At 41.2% G+C, this 25,485-nt stretch overlaps 1 protein-coding gene across 2 annotated transcripts in view; it reads right to left on the bottom strand.

The window, feature by feature from the left end:
• Positions 1–5,462, bottom strand: part of Mtarc2 (mitochondrial amidoxime reducing component 2) — a 37,182-nt gene extending 31,720 nt beyond the window's left edge. Inside the window, exon 1 of one of the 2 annotated variants that reach the window (XR_011703963.1) lies at positions 5,032–5,462. Coding sequence is in view for 1 of the 2 variants with exons in the window: in XM_027934793.3 (XP_027790594.1) it covers positions 5,032–5,300 (269 nt within the window). In the remaining variant the exon portion in view is untranslated. The remainder of the gene's footprint in view (positions 1–5,031) is intronic. The other variant, XM_027934793.3, reaches the window with a different exon arrangement.
• Between the last annotated feature and the right edge of the window lie 20,023 nt (positions 5,463–25,485).

The raw sequence follows: 25,485 nt of genomic DNA on the forward strand, positions 1-25,485 counted from the left end.
GCTGTTCCCAAAAGGAGCTGGTTGCTTATCTGGGGGAGAGCCCGAGCCGCCCAGTCAGGGATACCTTTATCTACAGGATAGCTAGATTTGGATTGCACCCCATGAATGATCACTCCCAGGGGAAAAAAGTTTCAAAATCACCATCTGCAGAGAAGTGGCGCAGGTGAGGAACTCCGTGGGCATGGATGAGTGGGAAGCAAATGAAAGCAAGAGGCTTTGCAGGTGTGAGCAGGATGGAAGGACAGCTCCTTTCTTCCAGAATGAGGGGCAGCTCCCTCCCCCAGAATATTCCAAAATATGACTGGAGCCAAATGGGACTGTCTGAGGTTACTCTATGGGGACTCCTACGTCAGCACACACGGGGGGCTCTGTCCCTGCCCTTTCCAGTCTTACATCAGGAACCTCCCTATCAGCACAGTCCTTCCAGATTTCAACTAAGCTGTCCCTGTAATGAAGCCAGCAGACAATGGCAGTAGCCCATGCCCTCCCCCCACCACCAACTGGCATGCATGATGGTGTAAGAGTATAGCAGTGGAAAGGCACACTAGAAATTGGCTTGACTGCTCTCTTCTCAAGATCTGGCGATATTGGGCAGTAGGTCCCCATGCTTCGGAGGAGGCCACCTTTCTTTCTAGATGTCTTTGGTTCCCAGGGTTCTCTGATCTGCTCAGACCTGGAGTGGGTTCTGAAACTCAGGGAATCCCTGCCTAACTCATAGTCCTTCCCTTGGGGCGGACCCCATTCCCTATTTCCAGTCTTATCCATAGGTGCAGAGACCTGGATCACCCTGTGCTGTGTTTCTCAGATTTCATGTGGTTGGAAACTTAATCCTCAAATTCCAGTGGTAATGGTATTCGGAGATGAGACCTTTGGGAAATAATTGAATGAATCCATTCATAGACTAATGGGTTATCAAGGGAGTAGTTTTGCTCTAAAAGTGAGCTCTTTCTGGCATGCATGTGATACCCTCTGCCATGTTATGATGCAGCAAGAAGCCCTCACTAGATGCCAGCACCATGCTCCTGGATTTCCCAGCCTCTAGGACCAAAATAAACCTTTATTATCTATAAACTTCCCAATCTCAGATATTTTGTTTTAGCAATAGAAAATGGACTAAGACACTCTGCTTTGGTTAAACTCCCCAAAGCCTATACCATGGCTTCCAACATGCCCCATACTCAGACAAGACTACCTCTGAGATCTTCACACAACCAGACAGGTGTCTAAACACGAATGACACTCTGTTTACACATCATTTCTGACAGTCAGTTCCTCCCTGGTCTTTTCATCTCCCATCTAACCCTTACAACCTTACACCTTCACAGTGGCTTACGACCCCACCCTTAGCTCCAGCCCGTTGTATAATAACATGGGAGTCAATTGCTGGAATTAACAGTGAGAAGTGGTAGCTGGAGGTTTTTAACTACAGTTACAAAGGCAAATGGCAACTTACAGTGAGTTCGATATTGGGACAGGACAAAGACAAGGATAAAAGGTAAAAGCTTGCCATCTGTAAAATTCCCCAACCACCTCATCACCCTGTCACCTGAGTAATGATATCCTTCACTTCCTACAGACAAATGATACCCAGGGAATGAATAATTAGCTCTGTTCCGGCCAGATCTGAAAGAAAGGGTAAGACTGGAGGGTGGGTTTTATGACTGAGTTATTCAAACCTAGTTGGTAATACTAAAAGTCAGCACCTTAATTTTAAGGGTAAACCAACAACATGTGGTAGGGGGATGAGTGTAAAAGCCCAGAGCTCAGATTTCCCAAAAGAGCACAGTGTCTTGAGTAACCAACGGTTTCCCAAGCTACAAACTGGTCTGGGGAGCTAGAAGGACAGAGAGGAGGAAAACAGGAACAGAGATAAGTGATCAATTCACACATGAGTGGGGATTTACAAGGTCAGGGAACCGGGCCATGCCCTCCCAGCATCACAAAGCCAGCATTCAGCTGGGTAGCTTTAAACACCTCAAAGCTCAGGGTGGCTGCCAGGTTCAAGCACAATATTCCAAGAGCTTTGAACAAAATTCTTCTAGCAGTTTGCAGCAGAGAGCACTTAGAGGAAAATCTTAGCTTCAAACAGTTCCTAAAACACAGGTGCAGACTGGAATTAAATAAAAGAGGCCTGCATTCTAGGTATGTCTGTAGTTGTGTTACCTTATTCTCAAGTCCAGAGAACAGCAGCCATTGAGCAGAGATCTTTCTGGCAAGCCTGCTCTGAATATCAATTGCCCTTTGATAAATAAAGGGCACGGTCAGACCAACAAGTTCAACTTTTTAATTTTTTTTTTCCAAATGAGAAAACTGAAGCTCAGAGGTTAAATAACTTTGTCCAAGGTTTTCTGATCCTCTGTGAAATCCTGACACTTCTACCTACCACACTGGTTTCATAGAAAGAGCATGAATGCTGTACTCACACTAATCTGAGTTCAAATCCCTCTAGCACATATTGGGTTTATGATCTGGGGTGAGATACTCATCCTTCAGACACTGGTTCCTTCTTTGCAGGTTGGGGATAGTGATATCTAGCCCACAAGAATGTTGACGTTTAAATCAGCTAATCTATGGGACTGAATTTAGCTCAGCATCTATTGCGTTATATATCATGGCCCTGCTCTCCACCTCAATCTTCACCCCACCCCTGCTCAAGAATGTATCGCTCAAAACAAGTGAAAAGTAACCCAGTTCTACTTCTTTTAGGATGCCCACAGAAGCAGAAGCCAAGGATAGAAGCATGAGCAAAGGACACATACTTTCTTCTCATGGTAGCAACAGCCCTGCAAAGCAGTGTCAATAGGAAAATGACAGGAATTCTGATGGTCAGAGGAAGCACAAACAAGAACTGGAAATCTCTTAAATAACCTCAGTGTCTTAAGTGGGGAAGAAAGCAGCACATGCCCATTTTTTTCTGGATGTGCATTACGAGATTCTACTTCTCCCAGTTTGTTGGAGGATGCCCAGTACCACTGTGCCTGAAGTCTCTCTAGCAATAGGCAGACCTTTCTAATCCTTCATACTTGAATAAGCGTTAAGCATTTTCTCGCTCTTAATGGCCCCAGATAAGATCCTTCACAGTGTCAGAATCACCTGGTAGAAACTCTGCACATAAACTGACATCACCCTTGGCAACTCTCATTCATTTAGACTGGGAAGGGAATCTCAGGAAAGGGTAGTTTGAAAAAAAATATCTCCGGTATTAGAAATCTAGGATGAGAGTAGGGAACAGAATATTGCCCTTGAGTTAGGTGGTGTGTACACACAACACTTCTCTAAGAAAGTTGAAGTTTTCCAATACAGTAGGAGCCCACATTTCTTTAAGAGAATAGCAGTCCTCAAAGAACAGTGCATACATGTGTCCTGGCACGAACCTAGGGCAACAGATGGCCCTCTGCTAAAAAGTTCCTTGAATTATCTATTTGCAACCCTCCCCACCTCCACAGACACAGGACCATGGCTAAACCAACCCAGTTATCTTCATCCTAAAAATTAAATTTCTATGCATCACGCATTCCCTATGTAGGTAGGGAATTTGTCCAGAGTTTTTCACTGAGGATCACTCTGTCTCTGCCTCTGGGAGAAGAGGACACATTGCTATTCCCTTTGGTAACATAAAAATCAAAATGGCTGTAGATTGGGCAAAAGGAAAGCAAAAGTCCTTTTCTAAGTCTCAGACATTTACTAACAGGGGTAAATTGCTACATGGATATCATGTCAGGAAATACCCTGGCCACCAATTTTGCCTCTTTACCTGGACCTTTCAGTGAACTTACCAAACTTACAAACACTCTTATCTGCCTCAGCTTTTAATCACTGGACTTGATGAAAACCCAAGCCCACTTTCCTTCAGTGGAACACTGGTCTAGTCTCGCTAAGCCTGTTTTCCAATGTGCACATCTACTCTACATTCCCATAAAACTGTTTTCATTTTAACCTCGTTTATGATTTCTTGGTTTATACATTAGCAGCAAGTATACACCTGAGGCTAACTTCATACCTGCCACTCACAGTACTACCAGCTACTTCCTCTCCCCAGCAGAAGACTCCATTCTACTCATTACTCATTAAAACCTCAAGCCTCCCAAACATGATCCAGAGAACGGAAGTGGGAGTAACAAGCCCCCAAAAGGCCCACACCAGTGTCCCGGATGGACACTCAGTTCTGTTTTATTCCTATTTAGTGCCAACAGCATTTTGTTTTTCTGCTATAGTCCTATAGATAGAATCACAAACTTTGTGGGGCACAGTGACACCATCCCAGCTACTCAGAAGGCTGAGTGGGGAGAATCACAAGTTCAAGGCCAACCTGGGCAACTCAGAATAAAAAATATAAAGGTCTGGGTTTAATCTTCAATGGGGGAGGGGGACAGTCACAAACTTTACAGCTAGCAAAAAAATCACCAGGTCAGAGTCCTACTGCTCCAGAGGAAAGGTGCAACCTCTCATTCTCTCCTGGCAAGAGGCAGGAACTTGCCCTATCCACTTTACCAAAACTGAATCAGGCAAAAGTTTACAGCTAAAGATCAAAGGTTCAACAGACAGGGAAATTCAGGTGGTAGCCCTCTATTCTTAAATCAAGTGGCACACCCCTGTTCTCCTTCTATTAGCCCCTAGGCAGGTACTTTAATAGCAATCATAGAGTCACTCTGACTCAGTCTTTTTAGAATAAAAAGTTTACTCTTAAACTTTGCTCACTGTAACACTAATTTCTCCACCCAGGAGGCGTTCCCCACTGCTGTTGCAAAGCTTGCTGTTGCAAAGCATGATCTACGATTAAGCTTGCTCCGGACCCTGCCCGCCAGTACACGTGATGAGTTATTCCTACACCAATATGTATGCCTTTCCCCCAATAAAAGGCCCTTGCTATCTATGTCTTGCAGAGAACACGTGCTCCTTTTACCTTTGCACTTGACCAAGGGGCAAAGCCATGACATTTGTTATGCTTCTGGACAGCACAAGGCCCCACCTCCCTCCACCTTCCCCGGCCCCGGTAAGGTGCAGCACAGGGGCTGGGGGTGGGGGGGATACCTGTCTCGCAGGTTGCCACAGCGCAGCCCCATGGTGGTGCACTCCGCCTCGTTCACCTGCACCCCCTTGCAGGACTTGATCGGGTAGATCGAGATCTGGGCCACGGTGCCCACCTGCTGCAGCCGCCGGCGCCGCCTGGGTCGTGCGTGACGCCAAGCGACGGTCCCCAGAGCCACCGCGGCCAGACTCAGGGCAGCGACCCCGAGCCACGAGGGCCGGGTCTGCGCGGGGAGGCCGAGACGAGCCAGCGCCGAGCCTGCGGCGCCCATGATCTGCGGTGGCGGGTACAGGCCTGGGTGATTGGGCCTGGAAGGGCGAGGAGGGGTTTAAGACTCAGGGAGGGTGGGGAGGAGCCAAAGATGGCTCAACCACCGGCCAGTCAGACTCCTGGACCCGACGCGGAGGACGACGCGGCAACCAGGCAGCGTGGCAGAGCCTGGGGTCCCCGGGGCGTCTCTGGGTGGCGCGGCTCCCAAAGCAAGCGATGGATCCGCCCAGTTTCTCTGGATTGGTCACTTTCTCTTCACTCCCCACTCTTTGTCCGCTACAAGACGTCAGTCACGCAACGTCACCTTTCAAAGCCGGTGGCCTCTAATGGGAGCGCGCTTTAGTTGATCCAAAAGGCGGGTTGAAGAATGGAAGATTTTAAAACATTTGGGAAAAAACCTTTCCTGCCCGGTCGCTGTGAGAACTGCAGAACTTTCAGCAAATAACCTCTGCTTGTCGACTGGAGCAAACTCTGGCAAGACTTCTAGCAGCGCGCGCGAGCACACACACACACACACACACACACCAATTAAAATGTCTGCCTAAGAAAGCTCAAGGCTGCAAAAATTTACTTTGTTCTGGACAACACCTAACTGTAGGTCCCTGACCCTCTTTCTTAGAACATTTGCTAAAAGGGACTTGTAATTTTAAATCCTTCCCTTGGTGCTTTGAGTATGTGTGTTCTTCTATTCTCTCTGATGATTATGTAATGACTTCCAGACAGGACAAGGCCCCACCTCCCTCACCCTTCCTGGGAATGGCTTAAAGGAATGGCTTTAAAATGTAATCACCAGGGAGGATAGGGCCTGGTTGTTCTAGTCTCTGTGGGGAGGACAGAATCCAAACCTCATTAACTGCCAGCTAACAGACACGGCTGGCCCACTACAATTATACTGACCATCCCTTGACAGTTTTCTACTTGTACTTCCACTGGCCACCCAACCCCCACACTCCCTCATTTTCCCTTCATTCATCCAGTCACCTCTGCCCAAATCAGAATGGGGCTCAGCTCTTTCCTAAGGTCATAGATGAGTAAAGTCTGTTTTCATGCTTTAAGGAATACCCAGCTTTGTTTATCTTTAAAAGCTCCATTTGAGCAAGCTGCTGGACTAATGGTGGATTTTCTTGCATAATTTAAGGTTTGAGGTCCCCGGTTTATTTTTCAAAAGATGGTCCCTTAAGTTGTGGCCCAGTTCTAGATGAACTTAAAGAAGCCACCTATGGGCTCCTCACAAGTCCAGACACATCACCCTCTGGAGAAGAGCCCAGAGGGTGTGGGAGAAGATTCAAGGAAGGAGACAAAAACAGAGGAGTTACCATCTCTTAGGCTAGTTTTTTTTTTTAAAGTGAACAAAACTGGGCCTGTGTTTCCCTTACCCCCTCCAGCCCCCCCGCAAAAAAAACAGAAACCCAAACAAAACAAAAAAGCCACCCTGTTTGAAATCCCAAGCCAGAGAATTCAGCTCTTTAGTCCCCACACATTCTCATCATGCTCCACAGCTAAGACTTCCAGATTTGTTTTTAAGAATAGTGTTATAAATAAGGTGTATGTGCACTTATATCTGATCTTCTCTGCCCCTCCAGACTTGAGGAAAGCTAGAGACACTCTTGCCCAAAAGTCGGCTGTCAGATCTGTGTGCCTGTAAAGTCATTGTCTCATTAGCAATCAGTATCCTAAGACTTAAACTTTACATGAAGCTGACTCTCCACCCAGGAGTTCACAGAGCCCCCAAAAGACTGATGCACGTCTAGAGGGTAATGTTGGAGACAATGCATGGTCAAGACATAGGGGAAGTGAGACAGAGAGAAGCTAAATCTTTGGACAGCACTGTTTTCAGAGGATGAAGCTTTTAAGTTGAGACTTGAACATGAAAGGGTGGGCGGACACAGGAGGAAACTCTGTATAGTAGGAGGAGCACATGTGATGACTTAAAGAAATTGAAGAATGAGAGAGAGTGTGGCATATCTGGAAAACTACCAGCAATTCAGCTTTATTGGAATGTTCCAGTTCATGGGCCTGTGGCAGGAATTGAGGCAGGATGGGTGAGTGGGGGACACCTAGGTATTTGGATAGCAGTAAATATGTTCAGATGGATGTTAGAACGGAAACTCTGACTGATCCAGGAAGCAAGGAATGAGACCAAAGAAGGAACGACTGACTAGATGAGGCACAAATGCCCTAATTTCTGCTGAAGTAGATAACAAGAAGGACGGAGATGGATTTGTGGCTAGGGAAGATAGCAGATAGAATAAGCAAGAGGTGGTGAGGAAGGAACACTGAGACGAAGGGAGGGAAGGAGCCCAAGGTAACTCCAGCTCTCTGGCATCGAAGTCTGGATTTGGGAGTGGGGGGGTGCCATACATTCTCTGAGATTAAAAAACTCAAGAGGATAATATGGTCTGGGGAGAAAGCTAATGGTTCCTTGTCGTTGATTTCAGGCATTTATGAAACATCCAGGGGGAAAAGGCTATCTGGACTGGAACTTTCTGGGCTTCTACCTCCCTTTGTCTGTAACATGATGGGGATATATCTCTAAGATATTCACTCTAATACTGTATTTCCTAAATCCTTGCTGGTGTTAGGTTCCACAGCCAACCAAATGAGGGACTTTGCCATGATAGTACGAAGTTTCACCTATTCTCACCCACTAATACCCATCACCTAGCCAGCTCTGGTCTCATTCTACAATGTTGGGGCTAGGGATGATTTCAGGGGAGTAAGGAAATTCCTTATCGTAACGTGTACAATTTACAGACCTAGCATCATCACTTGAAAAGATTGAGGATCCATTGACTAGTCACCTATTCACTTGTTTGCATTTATGTATTTATTTATTTGTTTGTTTATTTCAGCACTGGGGATCAAATCAGGGGCCCACACATGTTAAACAAGGGCTCTCCCATGAGCTACATCTCTAACACTTTTGTAAAATATATTGTATTTTGAGACAGGATCTTACTAAGTTGCTCATGCTAGCCTTAAATTTGCAATCCTCTTGCCTCAACCTATCCAGTAGCTGGGATTACAGGTTTGTGCCACTGTGCCCAGCTTTCCTTTTGTTTTCAATAATTAACTTATCTTTTTCTTGTTGATTTTATCTTTATAGCCCTCTGTAAAAGAAAATAATTATCCTTTTAAGCTAAACAATAGTGGTGCACGCCTGTGATCACAACTACTTGACAGGCTTAGGCAGAAAGATCACAATTTCAAGGCCAGCCTCAGCAACTTAGCAAGTTCCTATCTGAAAATGAAAAATAAAAAGAATTGGAAATGTAGCTCAGAGATAAAGTGTCCCTGAATTCAATTCTCAACACCAAAAGATAAAGCAAAAAAAAGAAAAAAGAAAAGAAAAAGAAAATTATCTTTTTATCATATGTATTTCAGAGTCTTCTAATGTTCTTCCTTTACTTTGTAACATTTTAGCAACCTCTGCTTAAAAAGAAAGACTCTTTCTAGTGAATGAATAAGCCATTGTTGTATGCCTAGAACCACTACTGTATCCAAATAAAACTTTATTATTAGAATACTATCCAAAAAAAAAAAGTAAGAAAGAATCCTAAAAAGCAAATATTATCCTTGCCCAGCCAGAAGAGACCTCATCAGGTGTATTAGTTAAGGCCACTCAGTAGTCTATCTGTCCTGGGGAGATAAACAAATAGATTATCAGGCTGTGATGATAATCAACCTTAAACTCATATAGAAAGGTTTGCATCAGGGGCTGGAGTTGTGGCTCAGTGGCAGAGTGCTTGCCTCACACATGAGAGGCACTGAGTTTAATCCGAAGCACTACTACATAAAAAAAATAAAAATAAAATAAAATAAACAGGGGCTGGGGTTGTGGCTTAGAGGTAGAGCGCTTGCCTAGCATGTGTGAGGCCCTAGGTTCAATTCTCAGCACCATATAAAAATAAATACATAAAATAAAGGTATTGTGTCCAACTAAACTGAAAAGTAAATAAAAACAAATAAACAAAATAAAAATATTAAACAATAAAAAAAAGATTTGCATCAGGGTAGGCTAAAATGTTACGACCTTAACCATTACCATAGGGATCAAGCCCTCACCTATCTATAAACTTTTAAACACATGGTCCAGACATGTTAGCTACTTAGTGTTCATAGTCAGAAATAGACACACCAGCTTTACCCTTTCAAGGAAATGGTTACAGTTTTTCCTGGTTAACTGAATTAAATTCAGGATCAGAAGCACTTAAATATTTATCAAGCATATGTTCTGGCTCCCACATTCCCACAAAGGTGGGTATCTGACTCGACTCCTGAGAGGATCGCCAATGGCCCAGCAAGTGTTGAAACTGGGTAGACCTGGGTACCCAGTGATGACCACTGTGAACACCTGCCAGGTCCTCACAGCATGCATTTGCAGTAAACCTATACTCTTAGCATTTAATGCTTCAGAGTGAGAAAGTGGGCATTCTCTGACTACCGTGGTTGAAAGGCTAGTTTATCTTATCAATTAATAGTAGAGGTAGAACCCTTGTTTTCCAAGTCTTAACTACTAGCGAGAAATCAATGGTAGATTACAGGTTACCGTTTTATTTGGCCTATGCCCTGGAACATATTACCTGGTTCATACCAGCTTTAACCCTTGACATCTCCCAGACTATTCCTAGGAAATGGAACATTAGAAGACTCCTCCTCACCCTACATCTAGGTACTATTACAGCATAACACTACATACATGTCATTACAACATGACCTCTTGTCCTCAAACCCACCACTGTAATACTATCACACCTCAATTCCCAACTTCCACAACTTTTTTCTCTGATAGTTGAAACCTTTCCTGCTACCAATGGCTTCAGACTTACCCTTCCTCAGCTAAGATTATAGAATAAACCTTCCAGGCTGGGTCTAAAAGTTCTTTGGAGAAATACCTATTCTGTTTATAAATACTGCCCAGGTAGCAGAGCTGAGCTCTCTGAACCTCTTCTGATTCTGAGTGTTGCCTGGTTCATGAATGGTTCTTTGCTCAAAAAAGCTCTTATTCAATTTAGTTTATCTAAAACTTTTCTTATAGCAGGTGCAATCAATGGGATACTAGTTGGTTTCAATCTTAATGGTATTAAAAAGCAGCATTATCAGCCTTGCAGAAGAACATTGCAATTTCTAATATATTTGCAAACAGACATGTAGATATAAAATGTACTTTATTTCATTTAATTCTGATACTTCTTCATTGATCAGATATTCATAGTGTTTTTTCCTCTAGACAGTTGGCAGGAAGGAGAGGGGTCATGCTTGCTCCCTCATCTCAGGTGAATTTCCAGACTTAGGTAACATCATCTCCCAGAAACCAACTTCATCCCTTTTTCTTTGAGTTTGGAGCAGGGGTGTCATGCCCAATTTGAATCTTTGTTGTCATAGAATGACATTAAGACAGTAAAAGCGAGTGAGACACATGCATAGATTACATAGATAAAGAAGGGCACATTTAAATATCTGTCAGATTGTGATTCTGTTGGTGAGGAAGAATTTGGAAAAAAAATCCAGAATAAAATCAAGCAGTGGATTGTTTTGGACTCGAGTCAAGTACTAAAGCAGAATATCTGTGGTTACATATTCCTCAGTAGAGAAAATCAACTTTTATGTACCTTGAACCAGGAAGGAAGGAAGATATAAAGTGGGTTTAAAAGTGGTAGACCATGTGCTTAGCATGCACAAGGCCTGGGTTCGATCCCCAGTACCAAAACAAACAAACAAACAAAGCTGAAGTAGATTTTTTAACTTGAAATTTCAAAGTAATTTGACATTCAGTGAGGTAGGGATTGAGGTTTGAAAGAAAGTTGGAAGTTGCCCTGTGGGGGGAGGGGTTGTGCAGGGACCACCTGGGGGAGCTGGATGTCTCTGTAAAGTCCCCATTTAGGACTAGTCAAGGAAAATTCGTCACAGTTCAAAGTCTGTTTTTAGCCTTTTACGGTAGAAAGGCTAATTTTGCTGTGTCAACAGTTGCTTGGGCTCAGAAGCAGATGATTGAAACATCCATGCCATTTTATTCTTCCAGTGAGAAACATCTTTACATGCTCACAATATTTTCATTTCCTCCCAGTGGGAATTTGAACAGGGAGCCTAAGCCAGCTTAAGGGGCATTCCTTGTGTGTTAGTTGGGGGACTCCCTCCTGTTACAAGGAGATGAACACTGAGATTGTGTTAGAGTTGGGAGTTTGGGGTCTGTATATCCAGGAAGTAAAGACTTGGTCATCAAAAGTGAGTCCCAGATTTCACTCAGAAGGACTCCAGGGGAACAAGTATGAGGGCTGATGTTCATGGAGTGAGCAGTGATCATTCAAACCTGCCATGTGCTAGACCCTAGTATGTAGTCTATGATATGATTGAGGGAGACAGAATCTCTAACCTCAAGAAGTCAGTAGACTGCTAAGGCTGTCCATCAGCAAACAAGCAATTAGGTCACTACATGAGAAGAGTTGGAGAGGAAGAGCAGAGGGCCTTAGAAGCCCACCAGGCACCGGGGTGCAGAAGAGGAGGCCTGATTGATGAGAAACATTGTCAAAGGAAGAAGGGGCAGGCTAGGGTGACAGTATTTTGAGAAGCTAAATTCAATCCTGGCAAGAAAGTAGAGGGAAAGCTAAAAGAAAAGAGAGCATAGAGAAGGTAAACAAGCACAGAGGGTGGAAAGAATTACACTGTGTAAAGGAATGTGGACTTCATCCAGAAGATATAAAAAAAAAAATGAGTAACGTTATTTGCTGATAAGAAGAGAAACTGGGTGGCTGGAAACATGAAAGAGATGGAAACTTTTCATTTGGACACATTTACACTTTTTAATCTTGAATTATGAAAACTATTATTCAAGAAACTGGAAAAAAAATTTTTAAAATTATCTTAGCTACAATGAGTCTTGCAGTCACTAGGTTCTAGGTTAGCGAAACAGCAAATATACCTCACCAGCTTCCAATCTACCAGATGTTTTCAAAGTTTTATAGCTAACACCTTTGCGTAGATTCCCAACGTCAAAAGATGAGTAAACAAATAATTATACAGAAGCGATTTAATAACTGTTTTATTAGAGCTCTGGGCTTGGGACTTTGAAAGCACAGATTGGGAGCTGGGCAACTTTCTCTGCCTGAAGACTGGAGGTAGGTAATATGTAAATGAGGTTTTGAAGAATGTATAAAAGCTTCAAAAATGGAAAAGAGGGAGAGCAACTCATCAAAGAAATATACAACTTTCTGAAAAGGCCTGTACTGTTTTGGAGGAAAATAGAGTGGGCTTCCCTGATCCACAGGGAGTAAATGGTAGAAGAGTCTAACAGGCATGATGAAGGCAAGTGTGCAGACTTTGAAAGCTGTTTCAAGGAGTATGAATTTCTAACATGTTCAGATATGCCATCTTGGACATTGGTATTCTGGAAGTTAGCAAATATATCTCTCTAACAAAATTGATTTTTTCCCCAAGTAGAAGAAAAATATTAACTTAATAGAAATCGTGTTTTCTAAATCTTGAGTTTCCCTTCCCATACTTTTTACTGAAATCTTCTAATTTCTGCTAGCTAATATAAGAAGTAAAAAATAAATAGATAAATCAGTATCTAGGAAGAAAACATAAATGAGAAAATTCGAGTGCAAGCGAATAGGCTTGGTATCTTTTTCTTCTTGTCAAATAGGTTCATGGCTGTGCTTTTTATAATGTTGTATTTGATATTTTTCTGTTACCAAGGTTGTTCCTCCTTTCTGTGTAGGGATGAACTGTTATCAGCGTTTCCTGATGGTTTGCAACAAAAAAAAAAAAAATCAATGCTTCCTGAGGGTTTGCGACACAAACTCTGTCCCATGGCTTGTTTTATTTGGCTTACATACCGTTGTTTCAATTGGGAATGTCTAGCTTTTCTTGAGAAATCAAAATATCTGGCAATATGGAGTCTATATTCCGCAATGACAACAACCCAGTGGACGTGACTGGAGCCTGCAGGACTTAGGCTTCATCCCCCATGTGGTGGGCCCAGCCCCACCTCACGGGGTTGGTCCCACTGGCTTTCTGGTTTCCCCCACTGGCTTTCTGGTTTCCCCCACCCTGGGCTGGAATGGGGTTTCCCAGACAGTTGCTCCATGCTCCCACCAGGGGGCGCTGTGACCAGGGTTTTGGATGGAAGAGTCGGGAGGAGGTGCTTGGAGCTGCTTCCACCAGCAAAGGGAGAGGAAACCCTCCTTTCCTTCCTGGCGAATAAGTCCTAAGGAACAACTTCACGTGACCCAACCCAACGATGGGACGGGACTAAGAGCCATTTATAGGCCAAATATTTTGAAAGAGACTGAGGAGAAACAAAGCCACACCTCAGTCACTCTGGACGTGTGAATGATGCTTTGCAGTCTGCAAAGCTGGGTCAGACCGCGTGTCACTGGGGCCTCACAGCAATCCTGCGTCAGAAGTAGGGTATGGAGTCTCACCCACGTCCCCCCAGACACTCGGAGTTCCTGTCTCTCCTGAGAGCCCTCACCCAGCAAAAAAAAAAAAAGAGGCAGGTTCCCTGCACTGATCGCTTCCTTACACTGTCCTTTTTGGAGGAGGGAGACAAGAAGGAACAAAGACCCCAAAGAGAAAGGGCCAGGAATCTGTGCTAGGGAGGAAGGGAGCAAGGAATGAACAGGCCATTAATCAGGTGACCTTTGTAAGGTGCTCGTCCATGGGCTGGGGCTACCCCAGGAACAGAAAAAAAAAAAAATCTGTTTATATTTGTTATATAAATGGCCCAAGGAATTCGCTGTGTCTTTTCCCTGCATAAGGGTAGGGCGTTGGTATTCCTTTTATATCAGGCCCAAAGTTGCAGAGACTTGGACTGAAAACACTGAGGCTGGGGACTTTCTCACCTCTGGCCAACCTGTCCTGGATGCCCCCTGAACTCCTTCAGTGGCCGTGACCCCTCGCGTGCTTGCTTTGCGACTTTGATTTTGAAGATGTTATCAGCCAGGATGCAGAATCCTGCTTCCTTGCCCAGCCTTCAGTTGCTTTTTGGCTGTTTGTTTTCTTTGGCGGCTCTGGGGAGATTGGCTTTTCATCTCAGCAGCACGTGCCTGCTCAGAGTGAAGGAAGGAGGTTTTGGCAGGATATGGTTGTCTGGGAAGGGAAGAGAATCCTTGCTTGGGGTCATCCTTTCCAAAACATGCCCTATAAGTTAAATGCTTATTGATATTTTCCCTCCAGCCCAACTCCTTCCCAAGAAGAAAATATACAATGTCCCTTAACTCAAAACATCATTAGTGAATATAACCAGAAAATAATGACATAGAAATGACTTACTCTAACACTTGTATTATAAGCACTGTCCTTTTATTTCTTAAATTGAGATACAATTCACGTAACATAAAATTCATCATTTTAAAGAACACAATACAGTGTTTTTTAGTACATTCACTGTATTGTGCAACCATCACTTCATATTGTTCCAGAGTATTTCCATTACTACAAATAGAAACCCCATACCTATTAGTACTCTGTCCCATGCAGTCCCACTCATTCCTACCATTATTCCCTAGCAACCACTTTTTGTCACTATGGATTTGCCTCTCCTGGACTTTTCATATAAATGAATCATGCAATGTGTGACTTTTTGTTTTTCATATTTTTCACTTAACGTTATCAGGTGCAAACATGTTGTAGCATGTAACTTCCATTCCCTTTTATGTCAGAATAATTGTTCGTTGTATGCAAATAGTACTGTTGTTTATCCATTTCATCAGAAGACAGTCATTGAACCAGACACAGTGGCACACACCTATAATCTCAGAGGCTCAAGAGGCTGAGGCAGGAGGATCTCAAGTTCAAAGCCAGCCTCAGAAAAATGAGGCACTAAAGCAACTCAGGGAGGCCCTGTCTCTAAATAAAATACAAAACAAGGCTGGGGATGTGGTTCAGTGGCCTACTGCCCTTGAGTTCAATCTCTGGTAACCCCCACCAAAAAAAAAAAAAAAAAAGAAGTCATTGAAATTGTTTTGAGGGCTATTATAATAATGTTATATTTGTGTAGAAGTTTTGTGACAATGTATGTTTCCAATTTTCTTGGGCATACACTAGCATAGACTTATAGGGTCATATTTTTTCTTGTCCCAATTTAATAGACATTAAATTTAATAATAGACCAAATTTAATAGACTATGTAGGTGAACATACATTCAGAGAGGACTTATTCCATGGATATTTGCACATGCTGATGAAGAGATTCCAGGCAGTAACTTTCAGAATGCTGGATAGTTCATCCCTAGCCATGGAAATGAAAATGGAGCTGGGTAGGACAGTGGGCAGCATGGAGCAGATATGCATATCTCTTACCCTTACCAATTTAAGGACTGTGTTTGGGTGTTCAGAAGATGAGGAAGAGGTCTGAGAACATTCAATTGATGTCCACTGTTGAATGGGCAAGAAGAGGGTAGGCCTGCATTTCTTCTCTTCCCTGGAAGATTTCTGGGGTCTCTTGGGACATAGACCTCAGAGGACAGCTGTGATTGAGATAATGCCTTTATAAGTGTGTGAAGAATTGAGGAATTGTGGAGTGGGACTTTTCTCTAGATTTGCCCCTGTTTCATGTTAGCTTCCAAGTACACAGTGAAGCAGAACATTGTCCTTATCAACTGATTTTATTTTTAAAAATAGATTCAAGGCATTATGATAGGAATTCCATCAGCTGATTAGGAAGGTCATATTCAACACAGCTCTTCTATTGAATGATAGCTAGAGTTTACTGTTTTCATGGATGTGGAGTGGAAATATAGAACTTCACTCTTTTTAAGCACAGAGCAGGAACGCCAAATGTGGAATGTCAATACGAGACCATCTCAGTCCATCCTTGATCCGCCTGTGAAACATAACAGGAAATTAATTCATTCGAACGATGTGCTGAAGCATTTGTTGACATTAACAGAAAAAAATTTGGCTGATTTTAGATTAAAACTTCTAACAAAAGAGAATGTTCATGGGGTGGGGAATAAACCAAACTTTACAATTGTTACCATATAAAGAGGTTTTTTTGTGTGTGTGTGTGGCAAATATTACTTGTCAAATCAACTCTTTTGCTTCAGATAAGTCACTTGAACCTTTGAAAGTGTGAAAATCAACTTCTCGCTACCTTTTTCAGTGATCAGAAGAGGAAACCAACCAATTTAGTAATGCCTGCCCATCCTTTCTCTTCACGACCTTCCTTAGAATTCTCTTTTAGTGTTGTTTATATTGACACATATGAAATATAACTTTTGCATTTATTTATGCAAGATTCCCTAGGCCAACTGTTACGACTCATGTATTGACCTCCTCATCCCTAATGCAGCAATATTCAGAGGTGGAATTTTCAGGAAGTGATTGGCTCATGAGGGCTTTGACCTCATCAGTGGATTAATCTAAGGATGCATTAATAATTTTATGGCATTATGGGGAGGTGGTGGAAATTTTAGGAGGTGGGGGTTAGTTGAAGGATGTTTTAGTCGGCTTTTTCTTTGCTGTGACCAAAAGACCCAACAAGAACAACATAGAGGAGGAAAAATTTATTTGGGGCTCATGGTTTCAGAGCTCTCAGTCCATAGATAGCTGATTCTACTGCTTTGAGCCCAAGATGAGTCAGACCATCACAGTGGAAGAGTGTGACAGAAGGAAAGCAACTCAGAACACAGCAACAAAGAAGCAGAGAGAACTCTGCAGACCAGGGACAAAACACATACCCCAAAGGCACACCCCCAATGACCTGTCTCCTCCAATCACACCATACTCACCTACAATTGCTGCCCAGTTAATCAATATCAGGGAATTAATGCATGGATTAGGTTAAGACTCTCAGAGCCCAATCATTCCAATTCTGAAGTTTCTTGTACTGTCTCACACATGAACTTTTGGGGGCCACCTCCTACCACAATAGAGGACGTAGGTTGCTGAGGGCATGCCCTGGAATAGTATTTTTTTGTGTTCTATGTCCACTCTTCCCGGCTGCCCTGAGCTGAGCAGCTCTCCTGCCCCACACTCTTTTAGTATGATGTCAACCATGGACTGAAACCTCTGAATTCATGAGCCAAAATAAATCTTTTCTCCTCTAAGTTTTTTTCTCGGGTATCTGTCATAGTGATAAAAAGTTGACTAACACAGTTACAAAATTAATCTGGGGGCATTTTTTTTTCTCACTAGAAGTTTACAATCAAATGTATAAAATATATGTATAGGAATAAATATAATACAAAGTGGGAAGTATGAAAGTCATGTGGGTTAGAGAAGGTTATAGTAAGAAAATACAGGTCTTACCTATAGAAACCTTGGGAAAAGTTTACTATTTAAGCTTGGTTTAACATCATACAGATTCCACTTCTAGAATCCATTCATAGGATAACCAAATTGGTAGGAACTAGGAATCTAATGGTAAACAAGGCAGAAACAATCCTGCCTTCCAGGTGGCCCAAATCAATAGTTTTCTAAGTTTCTTTGGGCTAAACTTTTTGTGATATCCCCAGACCCCAAAGAAAAAGTGACTAGAAAGAAGAGTTTGGGGCACTATAATAATCATTGCTATAAAAGCATACTAAGTTTCCAGGAACTGTGGACTAGATAACTGAGATACTTACAAGAATGTTTTTGGCAACATTATTGGTGACCACCAAAAACAACCCAAATATCCATTCATAGAGGAATGGATAAACTGTGGTGTGTTCACACAGCAAATTAATGTACAGCAATAAAAATGAAAAACTATGGTTGTACCACTCCAAAGTGAATGACCCTTAAAAACAGTGAGCTAAAGAATCCAGACATTAAGATAACGTACACTGTATGATTCCATCCCTGTAAAGTTCAAAACCAAGAAACACTAAAGCATAATGTTAAGGTATACACAAGATGGCGGTAAAACTCTAGGGAGAAGCAAGCAAGTGTCCCCCGAACCATCAGGCCATGGTTTCCTTTAGAGAGGAGAACAGGTGATGGGACTGGAAGGAGCATGAGGGACTTCTAGGGCTTAGCATGATCTTTTCTAAGTTGGTGACAGAAATATTTACTTTGTAATGATTTGCCCACTATACCATTATGTTTTCTGCAATCTGTGTATGTGTTGAGAAAAACTAAAATGAGGAACTCGTACCCATACCAGCCTAGAGACAGGATAGCAGAAGGGTGTTCAACACCCATCATGTTCTGGAGCATTGCACAAGCACTTAACAGGGCTGAACAACAGAAACCAAGAGGATCATGATCCCTTGGGTTGGGGCTCTGAGGCTACAAGAATGAGGGAAGAACCAGCTTCTCCTACCATGATAGAGGTTGAGATCCAATTGTAGTATGAAGAGACCCCCCACACACACACACACCAGCTTCCAGCTCAATTCCAGCATTTGTGGCTGGGGGAGAACCAGCCCTTCACCTAGCATAACCAAAAATTGAGTTCCACTCTTTGCAAGAGCAGCAACAGGATCTATATCATCACTGGTGAATTCAGCCACCTCAGTGTTTTACCAGGATCAATGGCCTTCAGCCTCTCCTGCAGCCAGTCCATGAAGGTCTGTGGAAGTCTATCTCCTTCTCTGGCAGGGCTGTCTACAAGGAATCAGCCTCAGCTCTCATGTGTTATATTTCACAATTAAGGAAAAAGAAAAATGGAAAGGGAGACACGGTAGGCAGAAGAAACCCCCATCCTAATTCCCAGCACCTGTAAATGTTACTTAGGTGGCAAAAGAGATTTATCAAATGTGATTCAGTTAAAGATCTTGAGATGGGGAGATTATTCTGGATTATTCAAGTGAGCCCAATGTAAGAATAGAATCTTGTAAGGGAACGAGAGAGGTAAAATAATCAGAGGAGATGGAATGGTGGCAGGAGAGACTGGACTGATGTGACTGCTAGATTTGAAAAATGGAAGAGGGCTACGAAGAAAGGAATGTATTTTTTTTTTCCAGCCTCTAGAGGCTGGAAAAACAATACCAGAAGGGAATTTTAGGAAATTCCCAAATACATGAAAGTTGAGTAACACATTTCTAAAATAACAATGGGCCAAGGAAGAAATCATAAGGGAAATTAGAAAATACGTTCAGATGAAGGGAAACGAAAACACAACATACCAAAAATCATTTGACCAAATTAAAGCAGCATTTAGGGGGAAAATGCTGAGAGACGTAAATGTCTGAAGCATCTCAAGTCAGTATCCTAACATTGTCCCTTAAGACATGAGAAAAAGGGGAACAAACTAAAACTAAAGGAAGCAGAAGGGAGGGAAAGATCAAGGTTAGAGCAGAAATAAATGAAATCGAGACAAGAGAAACAACAGAGAAAAGAAATGAAGACAAACGTTTGTTTTTTGAGATCAATAAAATTGACAAACCTTTAGCCAGACTGACAAGAAAAAAACACTCATTTATAAAATCAGTCATGAAAGAAGAGACATCACTACTAATCTTACAGAAATGAAAGACTTACAAGAGAGTTCTATGAAAGCTGTGTGCCAAGAAGTTAGATAAATTTAAGTGAAACTGGCAGATTCCTAGAAAGACAAAAACTGACTCAAGGAGAATTTTTAAAAATCTAAGTAGACCTATAATAAGACTTTAAATTTAGTAATTACTTCCCACAGAGAAAAAAAAAACTTCACTGATAAATTCTCCAAAATACGTTGTCCTAAAGCCAATTTTTAGAAACTCCTCAAAAAATAGAAGAGAAGGGTACACTTCTTAACCCATTCTATGAGGTTAATGTTACCCTGATACCCAAACCAGAGGAATACAACACTATCACTTATGAAAATAGATGTGAAAATCTTCAATAAAATACTAGCAAACTATGTTGAATAACATGTGGCCATGTGGAATTATCCCAGGAGTATAGTTGTTTTAACATCCAAAAATCAGTTAATGTAATAATACACAATACTGATAAATCACAAAAAAACACATGATCGTGTCCATAGATGCAGAAAATGCTTTGGACAAAAATCCAGTATCATTTCATGACAAAAATCCTCATCAGGGGCTGGAGTTGTGGCTCAGTGGTAGAGCACTTGCCTAGCACGTGTGAGGCACTGGGTTCGATCCTCAGCACCACATACAAATAAAATTAATAAGATAAAGGTATTGTGTCCATCTACAAGTAAAAAAAAAAAATTAAAAATCCTCATCAAACTAGGAATGGAAGAAAATTTCCTAAATCTGAATAACACCGTCTATGAAAAAAAAAAAATGTACTCACTGGTGAAAGACTGAATTCTTTCCTCCTTAAATAAGAATTAAGATAGAATGTCTGTTTTTATTGTTTTAATCCAACATTGTACTGAATGCTCTTGTCAGGACAACTAGGCAAGAAAAAGAAATAAACAGCGTTCATATTGAAAGAAAAGAAGTAAAACTATTCACAGGTAACAAGATCTTACCTATAAAAAATCCTGAGTAATCCCTAAAAAACTACTAAACACAGTAAGTGAATTTAGAAAGGTAGCAGAATACAAAATCAATATACAAAAACAAATTTATTTATTTTTATACATTATCAAATGAACAGTCTATAAATGAAATTAAGAAAACAATTTCACTTATAAGAACATCAAAAAGAATCAAATATCTAGGAATAAAACTAACAAAAAAGTGCAAAGATTATAATTTGAAAACTACAAAATAACCGGACACAGTGGTGCCTGCCTGTAATCCCAGTAGCTCCAGAGGCTGGGGCAGGAGGATTGCAAATTCAAAGCTAGCTTCAGCAATTTAGCAAGACTCTGTCTCAAAATAAAAAATAAAAAGGACTAGGGATATGGCTCAGTGATTGAATGCCCCTGGGTTCAGTCCCTGGTACAAAACTAAATTAAAAAGAAGGAAAGAAAGAAAACTGGCAAAACATTACTAAAAGAAATTAATAATGTAAATAAAAGGAAAAACAACCCATGCTTATGGATTTGAAGACTTAATATTTCTAAGATGACAATATTCACCAAATTGACCAAAGTTCAATGCTACCTCATCAAAAATCTCCAGCTGAGGCTGAGGTTGTGGCTCAGTGGTAGAGTGCTTGCCTAGCATGTGTGAGGTACTGGTGTTTGATTCCCAGCACCACATATAAATAAATAAAATAAAGGTCCATTGACAACTAAAAAAAAATGTTTGTTTGTTTTAAATCTCAGCTAACTTTTTTTTTTGTGGAATTGACAAGTTAATCATAAAATTTATATAGAAATGCAAAGGACCAAAATAGTAAAACAATTATAAAAAACAAAGTTGGAGGATTCACACTTAATGATTTTAGAATTTAACCCAAAGCTATAGGTTCAAGGACATTTATGGTATTGGCATAAAGATAAGGCATATAGTTCAGTGTAACAAAATCAGGAGTCCACAAATAAACCCTGACATTCATATTCAATTGATTTTTTTTATATTGGAAATTGAATTCAGGCATGCTCAACCACTGAGCCACTTCCCCAGCTGTTTTTATTTTTTATATTAAGACAGGGTCTCTTAAGTTGCTTAGGTCCTTGATAAATTGCTGAGGCTCACTTTGAACTTGCAGTCCTCCTCCCTCAGCCTCCTGAGCTGCTGGGATTACAGGCATATGCCACTGTACCAGGCTCAATTGATTTCTGACATGAGTCTCAAAACAATTTAATTTGGATAAAAGACAACAAATATACTCAACAGATGGTGTTGGAATAAATAGATATGACATTTAAATTTAAAGTGCATCACACAGGACTGGGGATGTGGCTTAACAATAGAGCACTTGCCTAGCATGCCTGAGGCCCTGGGTTTTATCCTCAGTACTACTAAAAAGGAAGGAAGGAAGGAAGGAAGGAAGGAAGGAAGGAAGGAAGGAAGGGAGGGAGGGAGGGAGGGAGGAAGGGAAGAAGGATAAAATGCACCATACAGAAATAATTTAACTCAAATGGATTACAGACCTACTGTAAAAGATAAAACTACAAAAACTCTTAGAGAAAAAGAGAATCATTTCTATAAAAATAGAAATCATGGCTTTGTTAAAATTAAAAACTCCTCCACTTCAAAGGATACCATCAAGAGATTGAAAGACAATCCACAGAATGAAAGATAATATTTTAAAAATACATATCTGATAAAGGATTTATGTCTGCAATAAATAAAGAACTGTCACAACTCAACAAGAAAAAGAAAAATAACTCAATTTAAAAACAAAGGAAGTGAATAGGTTTTACTCCAGAGAAGATACACAGATAAACAATATGCATAAGAATAAATGTACAACATTGTTAGTTAGCTATTGGAGAAATGCAAATACAAACCATACTAAGGTATTCCCTTATGCTGGGGAATAGCTATCAAAAAAAAAGATAATAAGTGTTGATGAAGAGGTAAGAGAAACTGGAACCCTGATGAGACCGTAAAATGGTTCAGTCACTGTGGGAAGCGGCTGGACAATTCCCTGAAATGTGAAATTTATGAACATGAAAATTCATTAATCGAAAGTTGAGAGGAGCTGGGTGTGTGGTCTTGCAGCTGGGTCCCATCATGCACAGAGACAGAAGGTATTGAAATGAGAAGGACGAGCTTAGAAAGTTTGGCTTTTGCCAAGGGGTTGTGTAAGAAAGCAATTGAAATTTAAGAACATATCAATTTTATAGGTTAAAATGGTTTCTTTTGTGCTAATTTGCACTTCTGTTATTAATGAGGATGTATCTGCAACCCTCTTTTTCCTTTCTAATGTATGAGTTCTCCGTAAATTATTTAGTATGGATTCCATAATACACAAATGCGCATCTAGACATGTTAATATTTAACTCACCATTCTATCAGGATTTGAGGCAAGGATATGACATAGTACAGGAATCTAATTACATCATGACTTTTTTTTTTTTTTTTACAGAGATAGAACATTGTCCCAGCATAATTTATCAAGTAAACCACTCTTTTCTGCACAGATTTCAAGTGTCTCTTTTATCACATAAGCAGCAGCTCCAAGTCGGGGGCCTCCGTCCTCTGGCTTCTCCAGCAACATAGCACAACACAGTTTGGGAAGCATCTTGCAAGACCTATCCAGAAAGAACACTATCGCTTCAAAACAAGTGATAAAAGAAGACCATGGCACATGCCACACAATATAAGACTTTGCAGAAAACATCGAATGATGTGTTTGCCCCTCAGTATCTCCAGGTGGTAGAATCACCATTATTTTTCACTTTCCTGTTTTCTTCCATTCAAGTCTTCTGTGAAAAATATTCAGAAGACAAACAATAAGCCGTTATAAAATGAAAACACTTCCCGGACTTTTATTTTATTTATGTTTGTTTTTTTGTGGTACTAGGGATTGATCCAACCCAGAGCCTTCCTTTCAGGACATTTAAACCCTTCATGTCTGGGTCCACCATGTAGCATTATTCTGGGTTCAGGGGCAGCTAGAGATGTGCAAAGTGGATCTGGGCTGGATTCAAGAGCAACCCTCTAGGATGTGACCTTCACATCCCCACTCAGTCCTGATCTACCTCAACTTTATTTCTATGGGTGTGGCATGTCCTTGTGGCTTCCCTTGTTGGGGGATTCCCCAGGAGAACCACCCTTTAATTGAATAACAACGTGTCAGGTGCAGGGAGTTTGGTAGAAGGTGCTGCAGGTATTTCCTCAGGGAGAAAGGAAGCCCACAGACCTCCTGATGTTCAGGCCAATCGCTCTTTGGAAGACATACAAAGTAGCTTTTTTCTGAGTTTTGGAGAAATCAAGTGGGGGACCTTTAAAAAGAAGAGGGGTGCTAGTAGCAGGGAGCTGTCTGTGTAAAGCCCATCTGGACAACCAGTGTAAGGTCTACGTGTGGGAATTGGAGCAGAAAATGCATTTGGGTTCCACCTGGAGGGAAGGCATGACCAAGAAGGTGGGTGTGGAATCTGTTGGACCTAAGCAGTATTGGAGGGCCATGTGCACTTGTGAGGTTTCTCTGCCTCAGTTCTTCATTTAAACAATAAGGCTAATACATCTTTTTCTCTGGGATGTTACAAGGATTAAATGACAAGCTACCAAAATCTAACAGGGGCTGGATTTTTTTTCCCGTGTTTTTTTTTTTTTTTTGGTTGTTTTAGTTATTCTTGACAGTAGAATCCATTTTGATATATTTCTATAAGCATGAAATATACCTTATTCCCTGTATTGTGAATGTACATGATGGTGAGATTCATTGTGGTATATTCATATATGTACATAGGAAAGTTAGGTCAGATTCATTCCACTTTCTTATTCCTATCTCCCCTCCCATCTCTTCACTCTCCTTTGACTAATCCACTGAACTTCCTTCTTCCCCTCTTTCCCCTTTATTGTGGGTTAACATGCACATATCAGAGAAAATATTTGACCTTTGTTTTTTGGGGATTGGCTTATTTCACTTAGCGTGATAGTCTCCAGATCCATCCATTTACTGGTGAATGTCATAAAGTCATTCTTCTTTATAGCTGAGTAATATTCCATTGTGTATACCACAATTTCATTATCCATTCATCTGTTGATGGGTTGGTTCCATAGCTTAGCCATTGTGCATGGAGCTGCTATAAACATTGATGTGGCTACAACACTATAGTGTGCTTATTTTAACTCCTTTGGATATATATGGAGGAGTGAGATAACTGGATCAAATGGTTGTTCCATTCCTAGTTTTTGAAGGAATCTCCATACTGCTTTCCAGAGTGGTTACACTAATTTGCAGTCCCACCAACAAAGTATGAGTATACCCTTATCCCTATATCCTTGCTAATATTTATTGTTACTTATATTGATAATTGTTGTTCTGGTTATAGTGAAGTGAAATCTCAGTGTAGTTTTTTGTTTTGTTTTGTACTCGGGATTGAACCCAGGGGTGCTTAACTACTAAGCCACATCTCCAGCCCTTTTTAATATTTTATTTAGAGATGGGGTCTCCCTAAGTTGCTAAGCTAAACTTGAAATCATGATCTTCCTGCCTCAGCCTCCTGAGCTTCTGGGATTACAGGCATGCACTACACCTCCTGGCTCAGTGTAGTTTTAATTTACATTTCTCTAATTACTAGAGATGTTGAAAATATTTTGTCTATTTGTTGACCAATCATAGTTCTTCTTTTGAGACGTTTAGTTCCTTTACCCATTTATTATTTGGTGGTGGTTTTGTTTGTTTGTTTTCATGTAAGAGCTTTTTTGAGTTCTTTGTATATCCTGAGAATTAATGCCTTATCTGAGGTGCAGGTGGCAAAGATTTTTCTCCCATTCTGTAGGCTCTCTCTTCAT

This window comes from Marmota flaviventris, chromosome 12, assembly GCF_047511675.1.
Source record: "Marmota flaviventris isolate mMarFla1 chromosome 12, mMarFla1.hap1, whole genome shotgun sequence".
In the NCBI taxonomy this organism is placed as follows: Eukaryota; Metazoa; Chordata; class Mammalia; order Rodentia; family Sciuridae; genus Marmota; species Marmota flaviventris.